At 38.2% G+C, this 14,791-nt stretch overlaps 1 protein-coding gene across 6 annotated transcripts in view; it reads right to left on the bottom strand.

The window, feature by feature from the left end:
* The window catches only part of ppp6r3 (protein phosphatase 6, regulatory subunit 3), a 24,738-nt gene extending 9,947 nt beyond the window's left edge, over positions 1–14,791 (bottom strand). For 3 of the 6 annotated variants that reach the window (XM_020040381.2, XM_020040382.2, XM_029114944.2), the window contains exons 1-12: positions 14,590–14,791; positions 12,000–12,162; positions 11,638–11,871; positions 6,324–6,510; positions 6,067–6,204; positions 5,928–5,993; positions 5,681–5,793; positions 3,370–3,483; positions 3,153–3,282; positions 1,474–1,626; positions 1,110–1,268; positions 957–1,021 (exon numbers count right to left, since the gene is read on the bottom strand). In XM_020040381.2, coding sequence (XP_019895940.2) covers positions 957–1,021; positions 1,110–1,268; positions 1,474–1,626; positions 3,153–3,282; positions 3,370–3,483; positions 5,681–5,793; positions 5,928–5,993; positions 6,067–6,204; positions 6,324–6,510; positions 11,638–11,864 — 1,352 coding nt within the window. In that variant the 5' untranslated portion in view covers positions 11,865–11,871; positions 12,000–12,162; positions 14,590–14,791. The remainder of the gene's footprint in view (positions 1–956; positions 1,022–1,109; positions 1,269–1,473; positions 1,627–3,152; positions 3,283–3,369; positions 3,484–5,680; positions 5,794–5,927; positions 5,994–6,066; positions 6,205–6,323; positions 6,511–11,637; positions 11,872–11,999; positions 12,163–14,589) is intronic. The other 3 variants (XM_010898176.4, XM_010898178.4, XM_010898180.4) reach the window with 1 other exon arrangement.

Below are 14,791 nucleotides of genomic sequence, written 5' to 3'. Positions count from 1 at the left end.
AATTAATTTGCCCTTTTGAAGTGGTATGGAGCACATCTTCGGCTAAATAATATGTGATCGTTATTTCTTTGTCGCAGAGTATTTTCTGTTTTGTCAAGAGCCTTCTTTACCATGCATTTTTTATTCAAGTCTCTATGGGACCGTCTCAGATGTTGAAATAAGTGTGTGTTGCCGGGTGTTCCAACCAGTCTTACAGGTGTTCATATGACATCAGTTTGTGACATCTCTCTGGAACATGAAGTATTCCCAAACAACAGAAAATTAATAAAATGTCCGCACCAAATCATCCCTGGTCTCCATCATAAATTATAATTTGCCGTTCCAAGTGCCTGCACAGCTAATATCGTTTCCCAGACCCACATGTGTTATTATTTTATTGGGTTCTGGCTGTTACTTTCATTAGTTATAGGGCCATCACGAATGAGAGGCATGAACTGAACAATATATTGTTGTTTGATTGACCGATTTGAGACATACAGCTGGACAGTTGAATTGTAAACGTTCATTGTCTTAAAATAGCAAACAGGGGAAGACGTGTTGTAAGAGTGCTTGCAGATGACACAATCATGCTGTTTCCTTGCCAGACTACAACCTTTTTAATGGATAGGCAAATGGAGTAGGCAAATGGATTCCAAAATCAGGTCCTAATAAACAGTATACAAATACGAACATGATTATAGCGAGGATGACACACCAGTAAAAAAATATTCTGATTGAGTCTAAAAATGAAATAAAAAGCCAATATCGCAGCTTTCTGCGATTTAGAAATTGCGATTTTATTATGATTTAGATTAATTGTGCAGCCATAGTGTCAGTATATAAAGTCTTAAAAGAAAATGTCATATATAAAGAAAATAACTTAATCTGGGTATTGTCTGGATGTTTTCTGATCGGAGGTGCTCTGTTCTAAAATCATACTGCAGTGACAAAAGGTAATTAATAGTAACAGTACTTACTGCTCCTTCTCATTGGAGCTCCATGCATCAAGAATTCTCTGTATAAACTGGCACTTCTGAAACAGCTAAAAACGCAGAGTACAAATGCAGTTAATTAACTTGTCTCATATGCATGCCAAAACGCATGAAAACAAAACAGTAATGTCGTCTCACATGCTTGATCAGGTGACTTTCTCTGACAGGCTCCTGGTCCTGATCTCTGTTGATTTCTGGGGTTTCACTTTGAGCTGGGGGCATCGCCAGAATCATTGCTGTGCATATTTCAACTTGTATATGCAGGAAGTTATTCCATATATATTTGAAGTACATATCCTGAGAAAGAACAGAAAAACATTGTACAACACAAACGTCCCAAAGTTGAAGTGATTCGCCACTGTTGACCAGGGTCCCTCAGTACCCCCTACTGACAGCCAGTGTTTTATGTCTTCACAGAAATAAAAAACATTATGCACAGCATTAAGCCCAGATGATCGTTTCAGCAGGAACACACTTACAAATTGCAGACATGACAACTTACAAGTATCACTCCTAGAGTGTTGAGGTTGATGAGCTCCATGTTGATGATAAGCGTGTTGGTCTGGAGGAGGCTTGCCACCAGACGGACCACATTCAGCCGGGTGTTGCCCACTGGAGGGTCCAGCACCCCCCATGTGGTTTTCATGATATTCTTCTGCAAATATGGTAATGAACAGAAACAGCAGGCTCTAATTTAAACCATATTTCATCTTGGTAATGCAAATAAAACCATTATTGGACTGAACTAGTTAATTAAGCTTGAGGAAGGACCAAATATTAGAAAGAGATTAGAAGCTAGAAAGAGAAACTCAGATCCTAACTGGTAGTCATTTAAGCAACTGAGGAATCGATGCATTTCACAAAACAGAGAAGTGAAGTCTGACTTAAGAACTACTTCCTGTGCTATGGGACTAGAAGGAAGTCAAGGGAAACCGACACTTTGGAGCCAGACGTACCCGGACGTGTAACACCATTTACTGCTGTTTCAGTGGCTCATTATCTGATCCAACCTCTCAAGTTATTTTGAAAGTACGGAAATCTGCTTGTGTTCTGACACACCATAACAGAGAAGACTGGGTACTTTAGCAACTACATAACATGCAATCACTAAATTGTCTAGGAAGGATACTGGAATCATTAGTGAATATATAGCCACACTCAAAAACTTAATTGTAAATATGACTCAATCAGGCTTAAGGTCAAGGTACAGCACTGACTGCATCAATACTGGTTACCAATTATACTGCAAGAACCTTAGACGATAAACTTAATTGTGCTGTCTTGTTTATAGACCTGTCAAAGGCTTTTGATAAATATGATAATTAGGCATGTGTGTTAATTTCTTATGCTCTCAGAACTGTCTTTGTGATTGAACATTGTGACTGTGGGAGTAAAATATGAATTCCGGGAAATGTATAATGGGATACAAGAGCTCGATTTCCTCACTTGTTCACACTGAATATAAATAACACATTCACTGCGCCCTTTAATTTATAACAGGGGACTGTTTTAGGACACATTCACATGCGCCAAAAGGTGGGATAAACCTTTGTATGCAAGGTGAGAGAAGCACTCACTTGTTTACAAGGCACTCCTTCCAGCATCTCTCATCACTTATCAAAGTTTAAAAAATTATGTACAGGATAAAAACACTAGACTGGTTAGTACTCGCTTCTGAAACAGGTAGAACAGACTTAAAATGTTCGTCTCCGGTGAAATAACGGGCAAAATAGGCTGAGGATTGAAATCCATTAATTTAGAGAACTACTGGTTTGTTTGCTATTAAAAAAAATTAAGAAGTGTGGCTGTGTTAGGGTATTTATTATTTTAATATAAACTGCATTATGTATTGACATTTTATCAACTTAACATTACACTGATTCATCATGTTTATTGTATATGGACTAATATTGTAAAATAAATTACTGATTAACATGCCTGTTACAATAAAAGCTCAATAAAAGAGCAAAGAGAAAAATATCAATTTAACTGACTGAAATGGCCTGTTGTGTAAAGGTCTATGAATTCTCAGTACATTTAAAAGATGCTAATTTAAATCAATAGATGAATACCAGAGATGCGTTTCCTGAGAGAGCGGGGAGGTCCAGGTCATGAGAAACCAGACTATTGCATCAACGGATCATGATTAGGGCTTAATAGGACAGGTATGTAAAGTATTACCTTTGGGGGTTCAAGGAGCAGTTGATGGAAGTCTTTGAGCCTGGGTCTGACAGCCTCTAGAATGCTCTGATTGACTGAGAAAGATGGGTGGTTCATCCCTGGGGGACAGATCTCCAAATGGCCTTCAAATCTGTAAGGGAGCAGCAAATCAGCCTAAATAATAAAACAAACATAATAGATGAAACAGTAATATCGAAACAGGACATGCTTAACTTACGCTGGTCTTCGTGTCTCAAAGAGTGTCAAAAGAATCTGAATTACACTGACAATCGCAGAGTCATTTTTCTCTTTGTCGAAAATGTTGGACAGCAACTGCTCCACAGTCTCTTGCCTGAGGAAGATAAAAATAAATCAGTAGCTATTTGTTAGTGGGCGATATGCTAAAAATATCATACTAGTTTTTGCATGGTATGTTATTGAATAATGTAGGTTCTAGTGCTGTTGACAATGTTTGACAGCCAGGCAACACCATGTCAAAAAAACAACAACTATATTTTACTATATTTGAACTTGTTTCCAGCCTCTCGGTTCCGCCAGTTCACAAGCATGCAATGCAATGAGCAACAAGCAGGGCCACATGCCAAATGGTTGATTCTCTGATTCCCCAATTTACCATAGACCATATTCTTCATGCAGAGAAACAGTATGTGGTAGTTAACCCAATGCAATAGAACAGAAAACAGATCTGCGAGCAGCCACTCTCCCCTTTTATGATCAACATTTGAATCACGAAGCTAATGGCCTAAATTGCATTTTAGAAAGTATTGTTCCCAAGTCTAATAATGACAAACAATTGCAAGACAGACCTACTGAATAGGTAGGTTTGAAATACTGTCACTAGCAACAATAATTTCAGAAATTATGCTATTTATTCATTCCTTATAACACTTGACTATAAAAATAACAGCCTAAATAAAACAAAAATAGCCCTAAAAAAACTAGTATACTTAATTTCTTACATTTGAAGAAAAATATTGCATTATCTATACAACTAAGTTTGTTCGGGTAAACTGACTCATCTTTATCATTCAGCCTGAAACTGAAGAACTGCCAAAAATCTCAAAAATAGTTCACATACGATTTACCAATACACTTTATATGGTCCTTATAAGGCAGGGCTTGAAATCCTTGGGGACGACAAAAAAATATGTCTGGGACGGTTCAACACAGACTTTGGGACGACAGGCCACAAAAAATACAAAATGCATTCACCAGTGGTTCCATACAAACATGTTTAAACAAGGCGGATGAAATCATATTTATCTTTGAAGTTAAGTAACTGTGAATAACTAAGACATTACAAGCGCAACTAAGATGGCGGCGCATCGAGAGAACACCATTTTCAAATGCGCACTTGATGTGAGCGGTTTCTGTAATGTGACAGATGGATATATTGATGACAGCTAATGGGAAAAAACGGAAGAGGGAAGATGCAACTATAGGATTGTGCCTTACTGCCTTTGGACAGTCCAATAAACATTTTGTAAACCAATTTAGGTTTCAATGGTAAATCAGGAAGTCTTCGAAATAATCTGCTTTTTTCTATGGTTGGATTTTGGCTGTGGGCTATAAGAAAGCTAAGATAGGCTATGTAAAACGTTCAGGTTTGAAACAATCAGGCATCGTTATCTAATTATTTAGGTTATGTAAATGCAGAATCATTATAAAAAACTAAATCCTTGTAGTGTTGGGCATTTAGACATATTAGAATGCGAATTGTCTGCAGACTGAGGTTGCGTATTCTGGGAGTTGCTATGCTAATTTCGGAAGGCGCTATGGCAATTTTGATCTGTATCTAAAAGACCAGCCTTAGTCTGAGCATAGCTCGCAAACATGAACTAACTTCGCTAGCTAACTACACAAATCTGCTTACTAGCCGCCCAAGTGTATGGTAGACACGTTTGAGCTATGACCAGGTAACTATATATTTTGCTGGCTGACGTTATCGTTAGTTACTATAGGATGAAAGTGTGGGTGAAGCAGAGAGTGAAGTCTGGGGAACACATTCGTTTTAGTAGCTATACTGTGGTGTTATGTTGTTTAACTGAGCAGCTAGTAGTGGAATAGAACATCACATCTCCATGGAATATTATATTTTTAAGTTGAATAATAAATTAATCATTAAAATCCAAACAAATGTGGCTTATGTAATGTCAGCTGTCACAAATGAACAAACTGCTTAGAGTGTTGCAAATGACCTAAACCCATGTTGGTAATTCAAAATGTAAAAAAATCTAGTATTCCAATTTTGGGATGGGTCAAGTTCAGTTTGGGATGCTTGAAATTGCACTTCAGGACGGTGCTGGGACAGTGAGGGAAAAAAGTTAGTTGCCAGCCCTAATAAGGCCCTATTCGTTTTAATACATTTAAAAAATTAAAATTATCGACTACAGTAGAATACAATGCCCTGTCTAAACCATCTGAAGAAGACTTATAACATTTCATATAATTTCATAATAAATATTGGCCACCGAGGGCAAGCCATAAACAAAACTTCTGCAGAAAAAAAAATCTGCCAAGAGGCTTACTTCTCCAGTGTGGCCAGTAAAGGGTCAGGCTCAGAGCAGCCCTGCACTTGGAACATCTGATCTCTGCTGAGGCGGATGATCTCACACAGAGACTGGGATGCATTAGAGTGCCTCTGCATGAGGAGACAGATACCTGTTAAGACACTTGACAATTCCCAACTTACCACTGGAAAATACCAAGTTACTCAATCACAATCTATTCCTGGAGAAAGGATTACAAAACAAAAGCTATTGAAATGTAACTTACATCCTCATCCTGAGAAGGCTGGACCATATCTACCAGCCTTTGGATTACCTTCTCCTCATTCAGCCACTGCAAACAAGGTGTAAGTTGAGGGCGATTGGTCAGTAAGTACATTACTAAATACATAAGTAAAACAACTCACATTTAGCACATCTTGTCTGAGCTGCTGTGGTTCAATGCAGGTCAGCATTCTGAGCAGCAAGTCCATGATGGCAGAGGTCCCTATGTGTTTAATCATCAAGTCCACAAAGTCTTCCCTCTTCCGCAGAAACTCCACAATCTGTAAATGGTTGTGTGTGGGAAATAGTACATTTCTCCTATTGCTTTTACAAGACAATGCAGTGTGACAAACATTTCAAAATCATAGTGAGTATGGCTACAATTCTATATTCAGCCTACCTGTTCTGGTTTCCTTCCGATGAGAATGCTCAAGACTTTGCTGAAGAAGCTGGCGAGTAAAGGGTTGAGGGGAGATTCGTTTTGCAAAAAGCCATAAAGTTTCATTAGTAAACTTTCATCTTCTCCAAGTCTGTCATTGATCTGTCCAACATCTGAGGTAAGGAGTTCACAGGATATGTTGGGGTACCTGAAAATTGCACAAAATGTAAATTGAGCAATTAACTTAATATAATAGGTTATCAAACACGCTTGAAATCAGTACCCTTTTCTATATATGGCATGTGTACTTATACTATAATGCTGGTTAAGCTGTCTTGTGCATCTGGCAGTACACGCACCCTCCTGTCCTAATATTCAATTTACTTAGTTTGTAGTAGTGGCATGTAAACATTGCATCCCATTTACTGTTGTTATTCCAGAGTACACACTGCATAATATCATAAAGGACTGTCAAACAGATCACTTCAAAAAGTAGGCTGTCAAATGTCAGTCACCATAATTTCATGTTTAATCCATATCAGGTTTATTTAACATGTCTATTCAGAAACATGAAAATGTTTCTTTGGGCTGGAAAACAAGTTTCTATGACGTTTAATAATCAAACTTTAAACATCAAAAGGGCTTTTATTTCAGCTGTATGAAAAAGTATGCATTCACTGCTCTAAGTCACTCCAGATAAGAGCCTCATCAAAATTATTTTAATGGAGAAAATAAATGGGCAAAACGTCTGGATCTTCATCGGAAAAACAATTTCTCGGTCAGCAAAATTACATATCCGCAGGCCCCATCGTACATTAAGGTATTCAATCATCAAAAATCTACCACTAACAGATCCTGATCAAAAAATAAATATTGTAACAATGATGTAATACCGGATTTATGTTACCCACCAGGGGCTTAATTATCAGGAGCTGTGTCAGGGAAATGGGACACATGAGAGGCAACAGGAGAGGAATAGCAATCAAGTATTGCAAAAAAAATTTGGTGCAACAAGATGGCCTAGTGGTTTAGGCACGCATCCGACTAGTGTCCGAAAAGTCCCTGGTTCTAATCCCTTTACCCCCAAGGTGAAAAATCTGATCAAGACAGTTAATGCTAATTGCTCCGGCTGCCCTGGTAACATTCCCCAAATGTCTGTAAGTAAAAACTGGTTACAAAAATAGAAAATTATTTTGATACATGTGGACGTAATTAACAGGGCTGTATCTTACAATAGGTATGTAGGTATGTGAACCCGAATGAATATATTTTGAAAACTACTTCTAAATAAATAGCTCACAATACTGTGTTGAAGGTTTTATGAATATATATCTGACAAAACATTAGGCTATTGAGAGCATTTGTACATATAATCAAAACTATAATAATGGTTAGCACATTTCAACAGTTGTTTTGTGAGACAAACTTGAGGAAGAAAAGCTAGTCCTCCAATGGCGAGTGGTGGTATTGATAAAATATGAACTATGTCGCAGGCTACGCAGATGCTAACACCTCAAACATGTTAACATATCCACAAGGACATCACCCCAGTATCAAAATCCCTTTGTCTTCCCAATCCTTTCAAGCAGTACTTGGTCTGATAGTGATTGGTTGTTCTCTAACAGTCATTTTTGGTGAACATTGGGAACCGAATAGCATTCACCTATGTTTTTCAGAAATTTGTTCTTGAGAAAGTTCTTAAGAAATGTGTATGTCAGATTCATGATGTTCTTTAACCACAGAATAGTTTGCACCTGTGTTCTTATGATCAATCCCACTGTCCTCATAACAACTGGCACGCACTTTCAGTTTCCTAATTAGCATAGGTAAACACCCTGCCAATCCCCATAAAAGGGCATGAGACTGTAGGGCTGTGAAAAAAGTTGTGACGTCAAGAATTCCCAAACCAAAATCTAAAGACGGCGGAGTACTGGACCCCAAATGTAATAATAATAATAATAATAATAATAATAATCAGCAGTACTAATGCAGGAACAGAACAGCAAACAAGCTGTCATATGGGATGCTCGTTCAGTGAACACGTTCAGTGTGTCCAAAGAAGGGCGCATAACTCAGGATTAAAGGTTCTATCACAAATCTGAGGCCAAAAAAACTATTGCTAAACACAGAAGAAAAATGTAAATTATTATAAAAAATCGTACATTTGATTAAATATTATTGACATTTCAATCCTATATAATATGAAATTGTAGAATTGAAGAAAACACGATAACTAATAATTTGGCACAAACAGGTAAGCACTTAAATGTGCATAAGTGTGCTCGAGTGCGCATAGATTCTGTTCTCACCTAAGAACAAATCCCAAATAAGTAAACATGGGTGAATGTCAGAATCTTCGTGGAAACTATGTAAGCGGGTTTTTAGAAATAATTTATTCTTAAGAATGGTTAATGAATGCCGCCTATTGTTCCGTATTTTCAGATGCGTTAAAAAAGGATTCACTAAAGATTGACTATCTGCATTGCCTAAGCAATAAACAGTAAATGGGAAGATGGCATCGTTGTGTTCCAGCACATTTTTCCAGTAAGAAAACATAAGGCAATCTAATTAATTAGGACAGGTAAGGCTGTCACAATAATGACATTTTAGCTGACAATTGTCACATTAATAATTTAGATTAACAATTTAATAGGTTATAATTTTAACTTGCTCAAAATAACAAAGGGAACACTTCATAACAAATCGGGCCTCGATGAACTAGATATATTAAAGATCAAAATCTTTAGTGTACATTGTGTAATTCGTTGCGAACAAAATCACAACAACAATCAAGGGAAACCAAAATCAAATAGAAAAATCAAAGTAAACAACAGAAAGCAAGTTGGAACACAGGCTGTTCCAACTTGCGTGAAAATCCCTAACCCTGGCATCAATGCCTTCGTCTTTCAGGAACTGTCTACACACTCTGGCCAGATGAGGCCAGGCACTGGCCTGCACCAGGAGGAACCCTCGGCCCACTGCACCAGCGTAAGGGCTGACAATGGGCCTGAGGATTTCATCCTGGTAGTTAACAGCAGTCAGGGTACCATTGGCTAGCATGTGGAGGTCTATGCGACCCTCCAAGGATATGCTTCCCCAGACCATCACTGACCCCCCGCCAAACCGGTCATGCTGGATGTTCCAGTCAGCATATCGTTCACGACGGCATCTCACGTCTGTAACATGCTCAGCATGAACCTCCTCTCACCCGTGAAGAAAACGGGACGCAAATGGCGGACCTGCCAATTCTGGTGTTCTCTGGCAAATGCCAATCGAGCTTCCTAACTGGACAGATTGATCTCCCTCATGTTTAATTGACTTGGTGTTATAAGGTGAAGATTATGTGTTCCCTTCATTTTTTGAGCAGTGTATTATAGCCTAGTTTTGAAATAGCCTTCCTCATCATATTGTTTAAATCATATTGCATTTTATTGTAGATGGTGATATCATGTAAAAACAGATCTTGGTTAACTACGCTTACGGAATGCTGTATAGTATCCATAGTATTACTAAGATCTTTATAAACCACAAGTTACAGTATAAATATTAAAGTGATTGTAGGCCACTCGATTAAAAGCATTGATTAAATATGAACGCATGTTAGCAAACATGACAGCCTGAGACAGTGGGAGTCTCCAACCACACACGTAACAGTGCAAATATCATGCTTACTAGTCTAGGCTGCTGGACTACGAAAAAAGTTAAAGCAGTGAGAAGTGCAACAAAAGTAACAATGTTAACTAATGGCTTTGACACATAACCTAACAACAAAAATGCAACTCACAGATTCTCCTGCCACACACTGTGCAGAAAGGCAGAGGAGGGGGTGCCTGTAGGTAAGGTTTGGACGATCAAACTTTGCATACAACGCCATACAATAGTAAAAAGTTGGAACTTGCTATTTTAAATCGAATCTCATGGTCAATACACCTGCGTATTCAGAATGCAGATATTTGTTTTCTGAGTGAAAATCACAGAATTGTGCATCAACATGATTTAGGCGTAGCCTACGTTTATATTGCAGCTCCGACCACACTAATATTTTGTCTTTGGCTCCACAAGACTCACATGGACGGCTTACTGTGATCAAAATCGGTAATTCTGCATCAAGAAGGGCATGATTTGTTTAACGAATTAATTCAAACCCAAGACAAACAAGGCAGAATAGGGAACAATAAGACAAAGCAGACAACGTTATGTTGTAGTGGCATAGGGAGGGCCGGAGGTTTAAGCCGCTACCTCCGGGGCACATGTACTGCAGTGTGGGTTGGAATCTGACCTAAATGATCTTACAGCAAACTCTCCTCTTTCACAACCTGAAAAATATATCTTAAAAACAACTGATTAAGAGACTAAAGTACAAAGACAACATACTTATATTGCAATAAACGAAAGTTGACAGAATGAATTTTGGCTTGATTGCTCAGTAACATAGGGAATGTGCTGCTTAACTATAAACAAACCCCACAAGAACAAGCAGACCACCGATTTCATTCTGCTGAAGTTATGTTCAAGTGCAACAAACTCAACCTCTCGAAGTAAACAGTTTCTATCTTCAAAACGCAACTTATGCCACCAAGTTTTCCAAAAAGCAAACTCTGATTTACATAAACTTACCATCCTGAGGGCTACAGCCATCACCAATTTCATTTTACTTTCACATCTCAGCGTCATGTAGACCTAACTAAGTTATAGTAAAATGTGTTGATACTCATTAGTTCAATAATAATGATGCTGCAGCCCTACTGTCCATCAATATAATTCAATTCTGTGTAAAGATATTACAGTTGGCAAATGGTTATGATTTTACATTTTCAAAAGGGTCTGTAAAAAAATAAAATAACTCCACACATGTTGCGGGGAAAAAAACTTTACTTTTAATAAAGTACTTTACCGCAAAAACAGTTTATATTAGTAAATATTATAACAGGCTACCTTTGAGAGATGAAATACCTACAGTGTGCAGTAATTAATTAAACCAACAAGAACTGAGCAGTAAAGATGCAGGAGTATCAGATGCCTGTTAATAGCTAAAACTCACAAACAGCTTACTCCAAAGAGACTTAGACAGCAACATCAGCCATTAGGCAGAACACAGTGGAGAGGTAAATGTGCTCAATGTCCCCCAGACAAATCTAGCTAGGTACTAGAGTTTGGAACTGCAGGAGGTCTCACGATTAGACGATACTTAGATAGCTACACAAATGTAAGCCAGGTCTAGGACAAAAAAATAAAGTTCAATAGAAAATCCCATTGAGCTTGTCTGCGAAACCAACCCTAAATGTATATATTAAGCTTTATCCTGGCTGTTAGTGTATACATGAATCCCACTTACTTGTACTTGATTTTCTCCTCCACATCATCACTTGGCTCCTGTGTAATGTAGGTGACCAGGTCCTCCATGCATTGAGGCCGTACAAGAAAGTCCACCAGCTTGTGGTTCTGGGCCTTGCACTCTTGGAGGACATCCTCCTCGTCCATCACCTCTGTCAGAGTCACATCCTCCTTCTCCAGTAGAGTGTCAATGTGGGACGTTGTGTGTAAATCAAACTTCCAAAACATGATGTTTCTGCAGGGAAGGAAAACAAAGTCATAAGACTTTGGGGGGGTGGGGGCTTAGTAACAGAAAGTACACACTGTGGGTTGAAATTCGATGGTCAAATGGTTGTGGTGGTCAAACAAAGCTCAAAAAAGTACCTGACTGGGGCAGGGTCCAGAGGTTAAAAATAAAATAATGCTTGTGCTCTTTGGGAGTTCTGGCCCATTACAGGCTCCACAGGCAGCTGTGACAAGTGAGAGTTTTGGACACAGGACACATGCAGAAGAACGACCAATTCGTCCTCAATAGATCAACGAACACCTGAAACGACGGAGGAAAAAATTTGAATGTTTGAATCAATCAGCAAAAATATAGTTTCCAATGTCTCCATCCGATGAAGTACAAATTTCAGAAAATATCTTTAAAAAATAAAATCAATTGAAGCATACATTTTATTACAGTAAGATTACTGAAGTCAACTGACGCCAGAAGAAAGTAGCAATTAAAGGAATTTTGTTACACTGCTTTCTAAAATAGGTGTTCAACTGGTAAAAACAAAGATATTCCGCAATGGTCAAGGAGACATTCCTAAACCAAATACCTTTCATATCAGAGAAGCATAGCTGTTCCTCCATCATAGGACAAGGCAACACTTCCTTGTTGTTATGTCAGCACATTAAAGCCCTAAGACAATCATTAATAAACTAACCTACCATTAATATAACGACAATATTGTTGCTAGTACAGAAAACATCACTTAGACAAACCACCTTGTCAGAAATTAGGAGGCTATATAACAATCATCAATTCATTCACTAATGGAAACAGAGGGTACTGAAATACTTGGCGTATGTCGCAAAAGATAGCAATTTACTGCTGTGTACACCTGGACCTAAGTTAAAAAAAATATAGCAGGCTTCACAATCTTTTGATGCTGTCTGGGAAAAATAGGATTAACATTTACAGTTCAGCCATCCAGGCTTATGCAAAACAACCTCAGATTCATGAATGGCTAAGAGGACAGAATGCTTATTAATAGTCTCAACAAGGGAACTGTGCTAGGGGCAGGCGAGGATTGAATAATTCTTGCTCCAGACAAGTGCATATGTACAAATGTAAATTTTCAAACCAAAATACACAGGCATGACAAAACAAATACCATGGACAACATTGTCATCAACCAAAGGAAAAAATGAAAACAAAATGATACACTTTTGTACCAATCAGAAGAACAGCTGAACAAAGTCCTGTGCCACAAACTAGAATAAGCACTGTCAGCAGCTGGTTTACATCTGTTTTATGGTTAGGCCCTAGTTAAGCCTTCCATGACGCGGAAGTACATGCTCTCCCTGGAAAACAGCATACACTGAGAAAGCATATATGAGAAAACGTTATTTCATAATTTAAGGAAGACGTCTGCTTAGCTGACAAAGACTGGAGAGAAAAAGAATGGTGGACGATTAATGGTGAAAACAACCACCTTACCAAACATGTATACTGACATTTTATAATTAAACTAGTAATGAACAGATTCAGTTTTGTCAAAACGCTTATTCTAGCATAACTAACCCGTCATGTTCTGGTATAGCTATGTCTTTTTGTTAAATTTAATGCATTGCAACGGTTATTTAATTGTGGTTTAGCCACAACAAAGTGGTAATTGCTCATTGCTAGCTAGATATTCTCACTGTTTTGCTACCTACGCTGCTTTTGTAACTCAGCTACTGTAGCAGATCTCGTTAGCTCTCTAAGTACAATAAGGTTTACTGTAGTTAATATAAATGTCTCAGGTCGGACAACATAGCGGTGGCGAAGATTATAAAACCGACAGCTGCTTGATCGTCACAAAGTAGCCAGACACGTTGGCTATCATTAATTAGCAAGCTAACTGGAAACATAAAACTAACTTGTGGAGCTTACATACAGTGTCTATGTAAGCTACAGTGACGTTAGTTACCTACTTAGCAAACTAACGTTATGAATACTGAGAAACCACCTTAACGTTAACTTAAAACAATTAGCCACCTAACGTTAGCAACTCAGTCTACATCATTCATTTGGCGAACGCCACTTGATAGCCAACGAATGTTACATAACCGAATATTTGTTAGCTAACTGTCATGTTGTTGGACGTATTGTATTGACACTCTACAGTACTGTAGTCTAATTTTGTAGTCTAGCAGGGTAGAGTGTCTAAATAAATACTTCCGTTGCCTAGCTAACTCAATACTACTGTAATGTACTGTACATACTACAGTACAGCATAGTTACCGCGTTAGCATCTAAAATTACCAAGTAACGCATGTAATTCTATAAAATCTTAAGATCCAAACATAGTTTAATAAGATTCAATTAGCATTTTCCGGAGTGGCCTAAAGTTAACCAACGAAAAGATAGGCCAAACCATGTCGAACATACTCTAAAATAATGCTAACGCGTAAATTTGCTAGCTTGATTTACCTAGCTGGCATTTGGAAACATTTGGTATTTCAATCAACCCCTAGCTGTCTTTCACGCACTAAAAGGACTGCTTAGGTAACCAGTTGCCTTAACCATTGACTAAAATATATACCAAGAAGAGTAAATAACATTCAGACTTAGAAATACATCGCTTTCGCCGGCTATGCTACTAGTAGCAAAAGGCTAGCATTGCTCTGGTTAGCTAGTTAGCGCTAACGATAGTTGGTCAAGTGCTGTTCGTTCGTGTCTCCTCAGAAGTGCATGTAGTACTAGCTGCCAAGTACGTACCGATAAACAACGACAAATGGCGAGTCCCCGGCATGTAGCTTATAGAGTCATTAGTCTAGAGTGTTAACAAAATAAAAAGCCATGAACATACGTATCCTATGAAAAAAATAAAGTGTTTACAAATGATTCTGACAGGCGCGAAAAGGTAGACCATCAGAGGGCACTTTTCAAGATGGCGGCTCCATCAACTTCAACGACCCCT

Source organism: Esox lucius, chromosome 19, assembly GCF_011004845.1.
Source record: "Esox lucius isolate fEsoLuc1 chromosome 19, fEsoLuc1.pri, whole genome shotgun sequence".
Lineage (NCBI taxonomy): Eukaryota > Metazoa > Chordata > Actinopteri > Esociformes > Esocidae > Esox > Esox lucius.
The sequence above is the reverse complement of the archived record's forward strand: the minus strand, read 5'-3'. Positions and strand labels throughout refer to the sequence as shown.